A 16,369-nucleotide genomic window follows, 5' to 3' on the forward strand; every position below is an offset into this window, starting at 1 on the left:
CCCGCCATGGCTGCTCTGCTCACCCCAGCTCCCACTCACCAGCTGTTGCAGTGGCCTCAGGGCTTCTGGAGGCTTGTGGCAGAGCCCCCAACGCAGCGCAGGGCAGCAGGGTACAGTGGGGATCATTCCTCTGCCCAGCAGCACCTGGTGAGTCAGAACTTTTTTCTTTTTTTTTAAAGGGCCAGGAGCTGGGGGAGGCAGGGCAGCCATAGAAGGGGCTGGAAGAGCAGACAGGGGTCAGAGGGCTTGTGGCAACCCCCCCCCCCCAACCTTGTGGCGTGAGGCAGTTGGGATTCCCCCCCACCTGGCAGCAGCTAGTGAATGTGGGATTTTTTTTTCACCAAGCCCGGTGCTGGGAGAGCAGGCGGGGCAGCCATTGAGAGTGGGCAGGGGCCGATTTGAACATTCAGCCGATTCGGCTATGAACAAATCTCTGAATCAGATTCAGCCAAATCGATTTGGGACAGTGAGTCAAATCACTGAATCGAATCACTGTCCCCCAAAGCAGCCAAATCCAAAATGAATACAAGCCGCTTTGCACAGGCCTAATAAGCATAACTTTTGACTCTGGCTGGGTTTTTTGGTTTTTTGGGGTTTGTTTGTTTTTTTACCAAAGTGACTATGAAATCTAGAAGATCAGTGCTGATTAAAACTGCTTGGGGAACCTGGACTATCTTCATTTGGTATCTGGTTTAAATATTTCTTACTATGAGAACTATTTAACCCACTTCAGAATTGGACTAATTTGGTCTGGTTAGTTCCATCAGAAAAGGAGAGAGAAATAACACCATTTTAACTTCCAGCTTGTTTCAGCAAGTCATCAAACCATACAGTGTTTCTTGTTACTGATTCTATTCAGAAAAGTATATACACTTTTCATTTCTGATTCTGAAAACTGACATTACCATGTAGCTTTGGACATTGATTATGCAAAGCAGCATTGATATGATCTGGCTGTAGTATCCTGAAAAACATCCAGCTGTGCATCAATTTCTAATGATTTGGGATCTTACCATGCAAAAAATATAATTCTATACCCTTTAAATACAATAACATAGAAGTTAAAAAAGAGGAAAATATGTTTTAACAGCTGCGCAGTTGTTTTTTTCTATGTCCAACATAAATGTTATAGTACAATTCATTGCAATTTTGGAGAGGGAGGAGGTTAGGACAATTAATACATGAAGGAGTTCGATAATGCTTCTTTCCTGCTTAATAACTTAATGGAAGTGTCCCTCTTAAAAACTAGAAATTAATAGGTGTTAAACAATTCTTCATTTTTTAGACCTTTTTTCTTTCAAAAAGTGTATTTTTTCTCAAACAAATGAACGAAAATAGGAAGCTCACACCATCTTCTTCTGAATCAATCCAGAAAGGCTCTGTTCCACTTCCATCTGTAGTTTTCATATTGGTGCTTCTGGTTCAGTCTCATGGCACTGCAAGCAGCATTCAACAACACTCAGCTGCTCTCTCACCCTGGAAAATCAGAAAGTTAATAAGCATAGAAAGAACAATACAAATCATTGCACTTCAAAAAGATGCTCTGGTTCCAAGTACAGGTTATTTCCCACAAACCACCTTTGATCATTTCATTGACAAAAGCATATCTGATTCTTTAGGTCAGGGGTTGTTTCACCAGGGATACTTGGGAAGGCCCTAGGGGGTACACATGGGCAGGCAGGGATGGGGCGCCACCCCCCCAGCAGCAAGGCAAGGTCAGCAGCACCCCTCTGTGGGCTGCACAGGTGCTGCCCAACCAATTGGATGGAGAGGGGAGGGGAGGGGGAAGCTTGCACTCAGTGGCAGATACTGCCACCGTCCACCACCCTGCACTGCCGCTCTGTGTCCAGGCATGGCCCCCAGCTCCACGTCCGGCTGCCAGGGGTACATTTATTTAAAAAGATTGAAAACCCCTGCTTTCTTAAATCTCTAAACTATCATTTGTAATTAGGAAAAGATAATAAATAAGACAGTACCTCATGAAGTTGGGGTGAAGAAGAGATAATTGAGGAGAGATAGAAAGATGCAGTGGAGAGCTAAGAAAAAAGTGTCTGAAGGTCTCTTTCTTATTCATAATAGAGAGTTGTACTTTTCTACTTTTAAGCTATTTTTAACTCTAAAAACTTAACCAGAATTTGTTCAATATATCAGAAAAATGGGCTGATATTGAAACAACATCTGAGTGAGAGGGTACATATACATGGATTTGATTGCAGGTCTAAATGCTGCATTGTTGGTTCAGTGAGAGAATTTTTGCATGCCATGTGGGGAGGCCCCACCCAGTTCGATTCCCAGCCAAGGCTACCCTTTTCCTGCTTGCTTGCCTTGCCCAAGCCATGGCAGCTGCCATTCACAGACATCTGGGGGTAACAATAAACCCCAGCATGGATATGAGCCAGAAATGTGACGCAGTAGCCACTAGGGCCAATAAAACTCTGGCATGCATCAATCAATGCATCTCCAGGAAATCCCAAGAAGCGATTCACCCACTTGACTCAACATTGGTGTGGCTGCAGCTGGAGTACTGTGTCCAGTTCTGGGTGCTGCACTTCAGCAAGGACATGCTAAAGCTCAAGGGGGTCCAGAGAAGGGCCACCCATATGATCAGGGACTTGCATAGCAAGCCATACAAGGAGAGGCTGAGGGACCCCAGACTCTTCAGCCTAAAGAAAAGGAGACCTGATTGCGACTTACCTCTATATCAGAGGCGTACATAAGGGCCTCAGTGAACAACTGTTAACCAGGGCACCCTGGGGGAAAACTAGAAACAACAGCCACAAACTCCTGGAAGATAGTTTCAGGCTGAACATTAGGAAAAACTTTACAACTAGGGCGTGCAGGCTATGAAACAAGCTCCCTCCAGAGGTGGTGCAATCATCTGCCCTAGAGGTCTTCAAGAGAAGCCTGGATAGTCACCTGGCTGGGGTCATCTGACCCCAGATGACTTTCCTGCTCATGCAAGGGCCTAGACCCGATGATCCTTTGGGGTTCTTTCTAGCCCTATGATTCTATTTTTGAACCTTTGTGAGCAGAGGGGAAAAGCAAATTAAAGATGCAGTTTGATGACAAGCTGCTGCTGAAAAAGCACTTCAAGCCCCCCTATATGCTCTCTTAGAGCACTTAAGGGGGTCAAGAAACTGGGTGCAGGATTTATTAAGTCAAGCCCTTGGAGATACTATTTACAAGAACTTGGTAGCATACAATAGGAACACTGGCCAATTTGACTTTGAATCCTGGCCTAACCCTAAGTAATAGCCAAATGCTTCTGCCTTGCCACATCTGTACCCTTTTTTGGTGATTCTTAGACAAGAAAAATATCACAGGGTACCAAGTAATTTCTAGTCTGATTTTTAATAAATGCTGACTTTACCATCCATTGCCCTTTCAGGCTTGGTTGAAGATAGTGTGATCTAAGAGTGAATATAGAGGGATGGGGCCAAAGATTTTCTTGAATAATTTAAGATGTGCTATTCTACTTGTAGAATTTGGGCTAACAAACGTTCCTGCAAATTGGCTTCAGTGGGACTGTTCTAAGTGATTAAAACATGCATAAGTGTGTGGTTTACAGTATTTGAGTGATTTAATCATTTTCATTGTGCCTAAATAACCTTTGCACTGTGTAATGCAGCATTAGGCACTTTCCATTCAAAACACCTTCTGAAATGGAACTTGCACTTTAGGGGAAAACAGCCTTGGAGTAACATCAAGGATGCAAAGGAGTTTTTAGCTTCCCTTCTGTGTTTGTGTGTGGAGGGGAGAGAAAGAAAGGGGACGCATAAAGGGAATCAGGAAATAATTGTCTAGTTGTGGAAGGGAATCAATCCAAAGAGATCACAGAATCATTGGGTGCATCTACACATGCACCTTACTGTGGAGCTCACTCAATTAGCTCCGCAGTAAAGTATCACTTTCTACACATGTGCAGGTATTAGAGTATAGTAAATTAAAATAAGTCTTCTGTAGGATAGTACTGTCGGGGATAGTATTATCCTATGGTGGAGTAATTACATGCACTGAAACGCATGTGTAGATACTGACATGGACTGGCTGGGGAACAAAGGCGTTAAAATGCAGGGACTGCCTGCCACCTAGCCTTGCACTTTAGCACCCTTAAGCAGATCCAGATGAGTGTGCATGTGCATTTCCCCAGGGACAAATAGCAGCAGCATGTAGATGTGCCCCTACAGTTTGTCCCCAGGGAATGCCCGTGCATGTGTGCTCTGGCATGCAGCAAGATGCCAAAGGTGGGGTAAGGGAGGCTGGGGCAGCACCAAAGCCTAGCCTCCCCTCCCCTACCTGGGGGGATGGTAACTGTATCAGAATTTATCATGTCACCTTAATGGCATGTGTAGATTCACCCATTGAGATCAAGAGAAGACTGGAAAGAAAATTAAAATCTAATGTATATACTAAATATCAAAGGAAACGTATTTATGAACTTTTTTCCTGTTTTCTCCTCCTTTTATGAAGGACTACTTTTCACAGAGGAAGGATACATCTTATACATTGGTTTTTAAAATTATTTATTTTTAAATAACAAGAAATGCAAAATGAGTGACTTATATTTCACTAGCAGTCATCTCTTTCCACACATGCATTGCTAGACTTCATAGCCCTCTCAGGTGGATAAAAGCCTGAGGTTCAACATACCTATGATTAATACCAAATGGCCACTAATATGCAGAACACTTAGGGTGACCATATGACCCAGATTGGCTGGGACAGTCCCAGATTTCAGGGGCTGTCTCAACAGAGGCTGACTCAGGACCCAGGCATGTGTGGGTGGGTCCACACCAACGCAGGACTTTTACTTCAGTTTTCTCCAGGGAGCCCAAACAATGGGCTGCTTCTTGGTCTGGACTCCACTGGGCTGTGAGCAGAGTCACTTGTGCAGTAGAGTCAAGGTGGAGGGAGGAGGAGGAGCTTCAGGATTGTGTGTGTGTGTGTGTGTGTGTGTGTGTGTGTGTGTGTGTGTGTGTGTACATATGCACACCACACTACCCTGCATGGCTCCGCTCCTGGGAGCTGCAGAATCGGGGGGGGGGTTGCATGCCCCACTGTCTTGCCTGGGCTCACTCCTGGGGGACAGGAGGAGTGTATGTGTGTTGGCACCCCCTGATACCTATCCATTCTGTATTGCCCTCATATTATTATGAGTTATTATTATTATCACCCTAACTATACTGAGACTTACTGCTGTAATGAGTCAAGTCTCACAGGACCCTTGTGAGACACAGTAGAGTACAATTTCTATTTTACGTGTAAATGTTTCTGTTTCACTTATTTTTCACAGGTGTTTATGAGGTTATATTTATTAAAGTTTGTCAGATTTAATACAGTGCTGTGGGAAGATGCTGTAGGAGACTGAAGTGCTCATATTGCTTATGGATCATAGTGACAATCTCAGGGCATGAGCCTATCAACAAGTTACTACAAAGTTAACAAAGGCATGGAGTTAGTATTATAGTACATTCTGTTACAGTATGTCATGTAACTTTGCCTGTATACACACTTCTATCACACTATAACTAAAAGCTAACCAAGGGGTAAGGGCTTGAGTGGAAGAGGGCAAGCTACCATGGGTCAGCTTTCATTTGTTATAGGTCAAAGCATATAGAGTAGCTGATGCACCATAAATCCCTACCCTTGTTTACCTTGGCGGAACTTGATAATTTGCCCATGCCTTCAGAGTAACTTTGCTTTTTTCATTGGCTAAGAGCTTCCACTTATAATATAATTATAAATAACTTAATCTGTCACAAAGTAGCAGGGCTTTCTGCAGTGATGAGTACCATAGAAATGTCTATTAAGGAAATAAATGAGAGGTTTCTCTTTTTTTTAGCAACTTTGTTTTGTACAGCTATCATTACATTTATTGAACAAATATTTCTTAGTGTTGCCCACATATAGTGAAGATACAAATACTCATACCTTCCATAAACCCTGCAGTGATTTAATTTAGAAAAAAAACCCATCAAGCCAAAAGCAGTACAAATTTATCTAATTAATTTTTCACAAGTAAATAGGCTTAGAGCCATAGTTGTGCTATTGCTTTTTAGAGATTAAGCCTGGATATTCTACGGCTAATGACTGGAATGTTACCACTAGTTTTCATTATGCACAGGCTGGATTTTTTTTCCCCACATCAACAGCTCTTCATTTGCAATTTGCCATTAGAATGTATTCAATTATTTTGGTAACTTCGATTTTAGCACTGGCAAACAGCTGCATCCTCATTTGTTCCACCCTTATTTTTTACCCCTTTCCACAAGCTTACTAGGAAAACATACTAATTTGGAATGCATAAAAGACAATATTCACCTGTCAAATGTAACCTCATTATAAAACAGATTTTGAGAAGCAGCCTTTATCCCTATAAGTCTGACTGCTAAATTTAGGCTGATCTTTGCAATGCCCCCTTGCAAGGCCTTCATCTTTAGAGTGGAGAATAAAAGTTAACTATATTGTAGCTGGCTGTACCACTAGCATAGCTAGTCAGGTTGTGGGAATGGTCAGGACATTTACAGGTTCTTGGAAGCAGGTTTAGAGGAGTTTATATGTTACACATGTAGGAGTCAGCAGTAAGAACAGATGATGAATGTCCTCCTCTAGACTTTCCTTGATTAATTATGCCTATGTTGTATCTAAATGAACAGGATCTCCTTGGTCTCTACAGCTCTACTCACTTCTCCAGTGTTCACAAGCATAGGTGGGGTGGGGGAGTGCAGAAGAAAGAAGGAGAGGAAGATGAATGTCCATTAAGGAGTACTTATTAACAATGTCCTACTATGTGGTAAAAGCAGACTTATGAAGTATAGGCCTGCACAGTTATATGAGATGGATCTGAATTCCCTGTTCTTGTTTGCTGTACAAAAATGTGGGATGGAGGAAAAAGGAATGATAAATATATAAGCACTGCAAGGGCATGGAGTGTTATAGGAATAACACACTGCTCAAAATCCTGCATTACAGTTTTGATTAATAGTAATACTGCATCTAACTCAATTTGCAGAAAGAGCGCTTGGAAAATTTAGGGCGGTTGACTTGTGCAAGCCATCAAGCTGATGAATGTAGTAGAGGAGGGTGGGATGGGTGGAGACTAGGGAAACATAAATCTAATAAGACTTTTTGAGAATCCTAAATAATAGCACAGGCAGTTAATGCTACGAATCTAATAATAAAAATATAGAATTCAGAATATTGTCTTAATTATAGAAATAAACTGTTGCTGGGTGTTTTTATTCCACAGTTAAAGAGGGTATGTTTTATTGTGTTTATTATATTTTAATTATATATCTAGTATGCTGTGCAATGCCCCAGGCATCTCAGTGGAAGGAAAGGGAAGTTCTTTACAAACAGTATTTACTATTATTACCCTTATTTTATTAGAAGTCCATATGCCTCAGTTTTATTTTTCCATAGTCCAGTCTTCCTCAACAGCTTTTCCCTTCTTTCTCAGGATGCTAATCATGGCCACAAATGTTCATAGTGATGAACAATCCTGTTTATTAACAACAAAGATTTTTCATTTGGTTTGTGAGACCCAAAAATCACAATAGCTCATTGTAGTTACTCCAGGGATGAATTTGGCCAATATGTTAGATTTGGGTTATTATATCCATTCCTTCTCCACCTGAATGTGCTAACCATATATATTTTATACAGTAAATTGATGGAAAGCTTTGAGAAATCAGACTGCCAAATAGAGGTGGCAGGGAAAACTTCTCACCAGAAATCAGCAACAGCCACAATGGAATAAATATGAGTATTTTCCAATTATCTGATTTTCAGAGGTACTATGCACCAAAGATTTCAAAATTCTCATTCAAAAGGTGTCTAAAGCATAAGGCTATATTGCAGTTAACTTAAAAGCACACCATTGCTAGTTATGCAAAGAAATATTTTAAAGCCAATGAGCTTCAAGAGTCAGTAGCAGCTCCACTGAGGTTAACTTCAAGTAAAAAACAGTAACTAGAATGGTAAATCAGACCTAAGGTAATTAGAATCAAGGTTTTTCCAAATAACTTTAATCCTGATGCCATTCATACCCCTGTTCTATACCTATTTAATTCCTACTTTACATATCTACATCCTGCCATATGGCCTGTTGCTGTGCCCAAGAACACCTTTACCTCATGTATTCAACATAAGTGGGCTGCAAATGTCAAATTATGACAGTCATCAAAACATAAATATGGTCCATGTAGATTATGATTTATTCAAAAACATGAAAAGCTTACATAGGAATGACATCTAACAAGCACCCAACTGGATGGACAGAAGGTATGGCTCTAGGATTAGACTTTTTGTTTTGTTCAGCTTTAAAATGGAGTTAACAAGCCTTCATGGTTTGCTGTGATTTAGACAAAAGCCTATAAGGACACACCTGTCACACTACCTGTGGCATTTAAATGTTAGGGGCATGGTGAGAACAAGAAGACAGGTTAGAAGGAGAAAAGGAATTTAAAAATTGCCAAAACTTTATACAAATCATGTACAGAACGAATGAAGCACCAAGCAACACTTCTTTTACTTTTATTTCCTTCATCACATTTTTTTCTTGTTAGATTTAACTTCTTTCTCTATGTGGGAGAAAAGAAGTAGCATCTTACATGTTTGTAACCAGCACACTTTTGGGCACTCTACAAATGATAGCACACGAAAATGAGCACTAAATGAACACTTTTACAGTTCTGAAGACAAGCACTTAAAAGGAGATGCCAGAAGTCTGTTTGTTTGCGCAGCTTTAACTTGGCCTCATTGGGTATATGAATTAAAGCATAGTATTTAATTATATGATCAGATACTTTTTTTCCACAGGAGCCCTGCCTCATCCAGTGCACAGAATGACCAGTAATCAGTTAATAAGCAGCTCTGAAATATTTTGTTTTCTCCTTTTTTGTTCGATGTATGGCTCCATGCTTCATTTCCTGCAGACTATTTAAATGGTGCTCTAAAGACAGACTTATTAATTTCCACTTTCTTTTTTGTAGTGGTCATCACCAGAGCATCTCAGTACTTAACACACTTTAATCATCCTCATGACACCCTTTGAGATGAAGTGTTGTTATTATCCCAGTTGCACAGACAAGTATTTGAGCATACAAAAGGATTAAAGTAAAAAGTTTCAACTCTTCTTGGACACCCAATCTAAGATATTTAGAAGCTGTTTTTTTAGAGTTCGTATCAAAGAGGAGGTCCCATTGACTTCAGTCTCTGCTGTGGATGCTTGACTCTTCTCCAAATTAAGCCCTATAGTCTCAAACAGAAGCACCCAAAAACTGAAGTGCGTGCAATGACTTATCATCTGTATAAAAAGGGGTGCACCCAGTGGGGTTTTTGCTTGGGCAGCTACGGGCTTCAGAGGGTGTCTGGGTCTCAGGGGATGGAAGCAGAGAGGCTGGAGGATCCTGATAGCTGCAGGCAGAAAAAGGATCCAGAAGGTATAGACATTGGCACCTGAGGAGTTAGGATTTCCTATGGCCCTGCAGGTGCTGCCAACTCCCATGCTGAATGATAATGTAAAACCGTTACTGGCAATGGGAGGGGCAGATGACAGGCTGTGGGACACCTCCTTCAAGACACCCAGCCTCTGCCTCTTCTTCCTCTGTTCATTTCCCCTCTCTGTACAGCTGGAGCCTGCAGCTACCAGGACCCTCGAGCCCCCTGTATTTATTCCAGTGCTCCCTGCCTCCATTTTACCCTTTAGTCAGCGCCTGGGGCTTGCGTTCCCTTGTCCACCACTGGTTATGCTGCTCTATACAAAGTTTGGTTTAAGTGATTTACATGACATGGTGTAAATAAGAGTGACAGAGAAGGGGAAAGAATTCAAATAATCCAGCATTCAGCTGTCTTAACCTCCTTTCTTTTCATATAACCAAAACTTTCCTTTACTGATTCATCTGATTCATCTTCAAAACAGGCAGCCTGTGTACTGAATATAACTGATACTGAATGTAACTGAGTGTGGTGGCCTTGCCTTACTACCCATTTCTACACATCTGAGTGTCTCTGCAATTATAAGTTATCAATGTTTTTTGTTCGAAGAAAAGCAGAATTAGGTACTATAAGCCAGTATTGAGATGTACTGGCAGAGTTAGAAGGAAAGGTGTGTGTATTGCATTAATGCTTAAATCACTATATTCACTCACATAAAAGAAGAATAAAAAGGACATGTTTTAAAAGCTTCAAAGAAACTCTAAAGAAACTAGACAGGACCATGTTTAAATTTACACTGGAGTACAGTGGCTTCTATAAGATTAACCACTTAACTTGATACAAATAGTTTAAGATCTTTATATATAGAAACCTTGTTGAAAGCTTGTGTCTTGCTGAATCTCCTTGCTTTTCCGTGACAGGTTTATTTCTATTGGATTTGCCGAGATCCATCTGCCTTTGAGTGGTTTGCTGATCTCCTGTTCTTGTTGGAAACACAAATGGCTGAGAAAAGAAAAACCCATTTTCTAAGTTATCACATATTTCTTACTGGCTGGGACGAAAGTCAGGTAATAATAATATAACTCTGTGTTTGAGTTAATATACCTTACTTTTCCAGTATGGCAGCATATTGAATGAAACAGCTGAATGAATGATGAATGACTCAAAAAGACAAAGAATTGTATAGGTAGAAGCACTAAGGTGCTCTTTTCTATTGCAGTTTTAGGCAGATGGGAAGGTAGAAATTGACATAGTGGATAAAATTAGTTTTCCATCTAGTCCAGTATCTTGTAGGTTATCTTGCTGGTTGCTTTAGAGGAAGGTGAGGAAAACCTTGTAGGAAGCTGCTATGGGCCAGCTTATCCACATGTAAAATTTGTTGTGGCCCTTCATTAAGGTAGTTAAAGAATGAGGTTTGACATCACTTCCCAAGCTGTTCATGGTTTTAAAACCTTACTGTTATACCTTTGTTATTCACGTGTGCAATACTCTTTCTGAAGCTTGCTCAGCTCTTAGCTGCAGCAGTAGCTTGTAGCAATGAGTTCCACAGGCTAATTCACATGTGAAATGTAATTGATTCTGTTTTAATTTGCTCCCCTCCACCCCCCTACCCCACAGTTTCATTTAAAGGTCCCCACTCAGAGATACATATTTTCTAGAATGAGGAGTCTCCCTTAGCTTCTTTATTTTAATTCAAATGAGACATCCTTCTGTGTGTTTTACTAACTGGTCATTTGGGTCATGTGGGATACAAATAAGAGTGGATTGCATTCTGTGGTAGCTCTGCAGGAAAATCCCTCTTTTTTTTTCTTTCTTTTTTTTTTTTTTTGCTGTTTCTATTTAATGGAAGGACTCTATTGCAGGAAAAGAAAAGAGATGAATCACCAACCTGGGCACACAACTGAATGTGTACCCACATGGGAAGCAAAATTAGTTTCAATGGGAGCAATTCAGTCCAGGGCTGCTCCTGCCCTGCTGTGCCTCCTTTAGCAGCCAGGGGGAGCTCCAGGGTGCCTGGTGGCCATGTGCATATACACGCACATGGCACCCCCTGCCCTCCTACTGCTCCCCACAGCCCCTCACAGGCTGGAACTCTGCCAGCCTGGAGAGAGGTTTTCACAAAAGTGCAAAACCTGCATATTTCTACAATAAAATTTGAAATTCATGTTTTTCTTGGGTAAAGGGAGAAATCCACATTTTCCATAAAAACCCAGATCCCTGGATATCAGAAATACTCAGATGACAGTCAGCTTTACATCTCCCTGACAAAACAAAACCAGAACGTAATTTTAGATTAAAATTCAGGAGGAAACTCATACAGAACAGTAGGACAATGAGACAAGCTGCCTAGGGAAGTTTTGAAGTCTCCACTGGAGGCTTTCAAGCAGAGGTTGGATAGGTATCTGTCTGGAATGGTTTAGGAACACCAAATCCTATAGTTATGCAGGGAATTTAACTAGATGGTCCTCCATATCTTTTCCAACAGTTGAAATCTATGATTGTCTCCAAGCTACCTTACCATCTGCCCAGGTCAGAATTTGAAAGAAGAACAGTTAGATAAAATTAAACCCAGGCAAGACAGAGGTGATCTTAATAAGAAGAAATAAGCCTTTTGGAGAATTTGCTTCCTGCAAACCACCACCCCCATTTCACTTTGTTATATTCATAAATTTGAGGTCATTGCAAATTCCTCACTGTTACTGGATGACCAAACAGAAATGTTGGCAAAAAAGCTCCCTTCTAGCTGCAGCTGGCCAAGAAACTATACTGCAGCCAATAAAACCCAGACTTAGCAATGCATTGGAGACCTCTGGACTGCATTACTGCACTTAGGAATGAAGCCAAACAGCCTGAAGAGTTCCATTAAATGAAATATGCAGCAAATCATCTGCTCAGCACCATAGCATGCCATGAACAAATCATCTAAATCTATATCAGTTCCCCATTGAACAAAGAACCCCATTCAAATTCTTACTTATGATACTCAATGTCCCTTATGGTCCTGGCACAAAGAATGAATCTTTCCTTATAATCATAACCTCTTATGGGAGTTATGTTCCACTGGAACAATTATGCTGTCAAGCAGTAAGTGAAGACTCATGTGCCCTAGAGATGAAATTTTCCTGGAGAATGGGTCCAAACCATGGAATACAATCTTGCAAGAGGTAATAATAATAACCATGAGACATGCCATGTTCAGCTGCAAAATGCATTTCTTGACGTAGCTTTCCTTCAGTAATTTCTGGACAGCAGTAATAATGATAGTAGTCTATAATATAAAATAACCATATTACTCCTACCCATACAGGAAAGAAAATGGAGAGAAGCTGTGGTTTTGTTTTTAAATACTTGTGAGGTACTCAGCTATAATGGTAATGGGTGTAATGTAAAATGTGCGTCAATCCGCACAGTTAGGGTATATCTGTGTCACATTTCTACATGGTAGAGGAGAGATACATAATCTAGCTCTAAGCGAGTTAACCTGGGTATTGGAATAGTCCTCTGGGTACAATAACATGGTCCTCTGCCTGGGCTAATATGCCCTCCTAGAAACCAGCAGAATAACACTGATCATAGCTTTTCTCTTGCACAGCTTGCATATAATCTTCTTTATTAATCCATGAACAACAGAAACTTCCAAGAACAAATAAAATGGGTACGGTACTCAGACAGTCCATCACCTGTATATATTTAATATTTATTTTAAAATTACTACTACATATCTACTTTTGTTTAACTTTCCCAAGTTATTTTCTTTCAACATTAAAATGATTAACTCTCCCCTGCCCTACCTTCCAATTCACTATCTGTCATGAATGAAATCCATAGTAAACTTTTACCCAGGACCCCACATCCTGGTGTTAGAAGTAACTATGGCACTTTAGCCCAGTCTTCAAGTATTTAGGCACTTAATTACAGTAAAAGCTGTGTTATCTGGCACTTTACCATCTGGAATGCTCTATTAACTGGCATCTGTCCCACTGTGGCACTTGCAGTTTCGCCACCACGAGCCAAGTCCCACTTCTTCCTCATGGACCACAGCCGGGGCAAAGCAGCCTGTGGAGGGCCCCCTCTTCCTGTCCCCCAGCACACTGATGCCAGGGAATAAAAGTCCTGGCACACTGGGCATGGCAGGAGCGGTGGCAGCCCAAACAGACAAAGACACCTCCAATCTGTCAGGCTGGAGATGAGTGTAACTCTCTGATATTTGATTAACTGGCACCCCCCATTCCCCATGGATGCCGGGTAACAGAGCTTTTACTGTACTTTTAGTTTCAATGGGAGGTAGGCATCTAAAGGATCTGGACCCAGCCATTTCAGGATCTCATCCTAGGACACTTTAGAAAATGGAAGGTTTTCTAAGGTATGTATACACTCTTAAAAATGTAGCTCTCAGTCTGTTTTAGGTGCTGGAGTGCTGCTGTCTGATAATTATAATAATTTTACCCTCACTAGTATTTCTATCCTTCATTCAGAGACAGTATTATTGCTTTACCTCTTACTCAGAGTATACATTGTTGATTCTAAAATGATTATCTCGCTGGAAAATTTATTTTAGGCTACTCATATAGCCCTACATTATGATGAAAAGATGGATGTAATTACTGGTCTGAGACAGAAGACCTTCTATGGAAGGCCAAACTGGGACACTGAGTTCAGGCAAATAGCAGAAAATCATCCTAGGTAAGACAGGTTAGCTTTTAACTTTATTATGTAACTCATTCTCAGCATAAGCAGTGGGAGAGGGAGGGCAAGCCTTTTTAAATGACCCTTTTAAAATAATTTAGTTTTTTGCTGTGTAGAAAGAAGATTTATGCTTAATGAAGCTTTTAATGAAGAAATCTCGGAAAGAGAATGCCAATAAAATCTAATTTTTGGACAAGAAAATCTAATATTTAGAAGTATTTCAATATCCTGGCCTTTGTCCAGATATAATTGAAACACACAATCCAATTACTGTTCTGCACAAAGGACAAAGTAACATTAATTTCCCTTGAAGATGGTTATTAAAGAGATAAACTGTGATTTTTTTTCTTATGATGTCAAGGATATGTTTGTTCCCCTAACGTATTTGGCTACTGTTGCAAAACTATGCTGTTCTGTTATTAGTTCATCTCTGCTGGCAAAGACAGTTCATTTGAACTTGGTGGATTTGCTAGTGGTCTGAAAAAAAGCTCCTTTGTTCCTGGAAGCCTTTGAAGCAAGAATTTGAAATATTTTTGTATTCATCACTAGAAAATTGTGGAATCTTTGTGATTCTTTATTATTTCCAAAGGTTTTTACCTGTTAATGCAAAATAAAGGCTTTGCACTTGGGAGAAAGAGTTAATAAAAAGAGGAGGGAGAAAACAGTTTTTAAAGGATAAAAAAATAAAACCTGGAAGGGAAACAGATCAAAGAGAAAAGAGTAAGCTATAGAAGCACCATAAAATTGCAAAAATAACAGTAATAGGGAAACCTTGTGATAGAGGTCAAAATAAGCACAAATCAGGACATAAAAAGGCAGATTAAAAATAATCAAAAAAGTGAGACTTAGAAAATATGAGCTTTATTTTTTTTAAGTAATGCTACTACAAAATTCTATCTTTAAAAAGCAGATTTGCAGTCAAAACTATTAATTAGCAATTTTCACACTATAGCCCTGAATCTTCAAGAAAAGATATTATCTGTTCTAATTTCCACAGACAGAACAAAAGATGATGCAGAGAAGTGTTTCTGATCTCTGTCCTAGGTGTTTTAGTACTCTAAAATCCTAGGGTGGAAGTTGTGAGAGCTCCCATTTGCTTATGAACCTAGATTCCAATGTTTAAAGTCAATTTCAAACCTTTCAGAAGAAAAAAATGAACAAGATAAGCATTTTCTATGCAATAAGGGGCAAAATTCTATGCAGTAAGGAGCTCTATATTATCACACATGGTTCAAGGCAAAAAAACTACTGTTACTGGTAGTGGGGAGAGACAGTCAAATTTCATGAACTAACCAGAGTCTATCACCCTGGCAGAGTACTGAGTCTAGGCCCGTAAGTTGTCTTTCCCTAAAAGGTGCACAGAATCTCTTGGCAGGCGGTATGAGTAGTAACATATCTATAACACCAGGAATTTACCACATTGGCTAATGTCTGTTGCATAGTGCAATGCAAAAAACTGCCATCTGGAAACTAAGGGCCAAATCCTATTTCACCTTTTAGTCTTGCTACTTACACACTCAAATACAGCTACATAAAAGGCATTTTTGCACTTAAGTAGAAGTTGGGGGGGGGAGGGTTTCCACCTCCACTTGCACTTCTGAGCACACTCAGAAATCTTCAGTGTGGCTGTACATTGTGCATGGTAATCGTAGTCTGCCTGACAATGTCAGTCCTTGAATGTATGAAAAAAGTATGACCAACATCTGTTTGATGCTGGAAGATATGGAATCTGGCTTTTTCAACTTTTACTCCAATGGCCTAGTGGTTAGGACACTTACCCAGGGTGGAATAGGGAAGTTTGAGCCTACCTATCCCACTCCACTCTGAACAGACGTGATCTGACCATTACATCACAAATCTGGCATTGCCCACAACATTCTTCTCACAACGGTTGTGTGCTGTGCAGCCAGGAGGGGAATATGTGGGGACAAGTGGGCAGCAGGGCTGAGGGATTGTAGCTTAGTGAAATGAGCATGGCCCTAGAATGGAGAGGGTCCTGGGTCCCGTCCCATCCTCTTCTTGTCTTGCAACGTTTGTTTGGGTTTTTTGTAATAGTCATTAGATAAAATGGATCAACAGCAGCAGGATACCGTTGTGGGCAGGATTTCATAGCTTTCATAGACATCAGGGCTGGAAGGGACCTCAGGAGATCACCGAGTCCAGCCCCCTGCCCAAAGGGCAGGAAGTCAGCTGGGGTCATAGGATCCCAGCAAGATAAGCATCCAATTTACTCTTGAAGGTGCTC

General features: G+C 40.6%; 1 protein-coding gene across 1 annotated transcript in view; it reads left to right on the plus strand.

Moving 5' to 3' along the window:
- The window catches only part of NOX3 (NADPH oxidase 3), a 58,420-nt gene that overhangs the window by 40,729 nt on the left and 1,322 nt on the right, over positions 1–16,369 (plus strand). The window contains exons 11-12 of the mRNA XM_019548628.1: positions 10,359–10,505; positions 13,997–14,121. Coding sequence (XP_019404173.1) covers positions 10,359–10,505; positions 13,997–14,121 — 272 coding nt within the window. The remainder of the gene's footprint in view (positions 1–10,358; positions 10,506–13,996; positions 14,122–16,369) is intronic.

Source organism: Crocodylus porosus, unplaced genomic scaffold, assembly GCF_001723895.1.
Source record: "Crocodylus porosus isolate Cpor-Errol unplaced genomic scaffold, CroPor_comp1, whole genome shotgun sequence".
Classification (NCBI taxonomy): Eukaryota; Metazoa; Chordata; order Crocodylia; family Crocodylidae; genus Crocodylus; species Crocodylus porosus.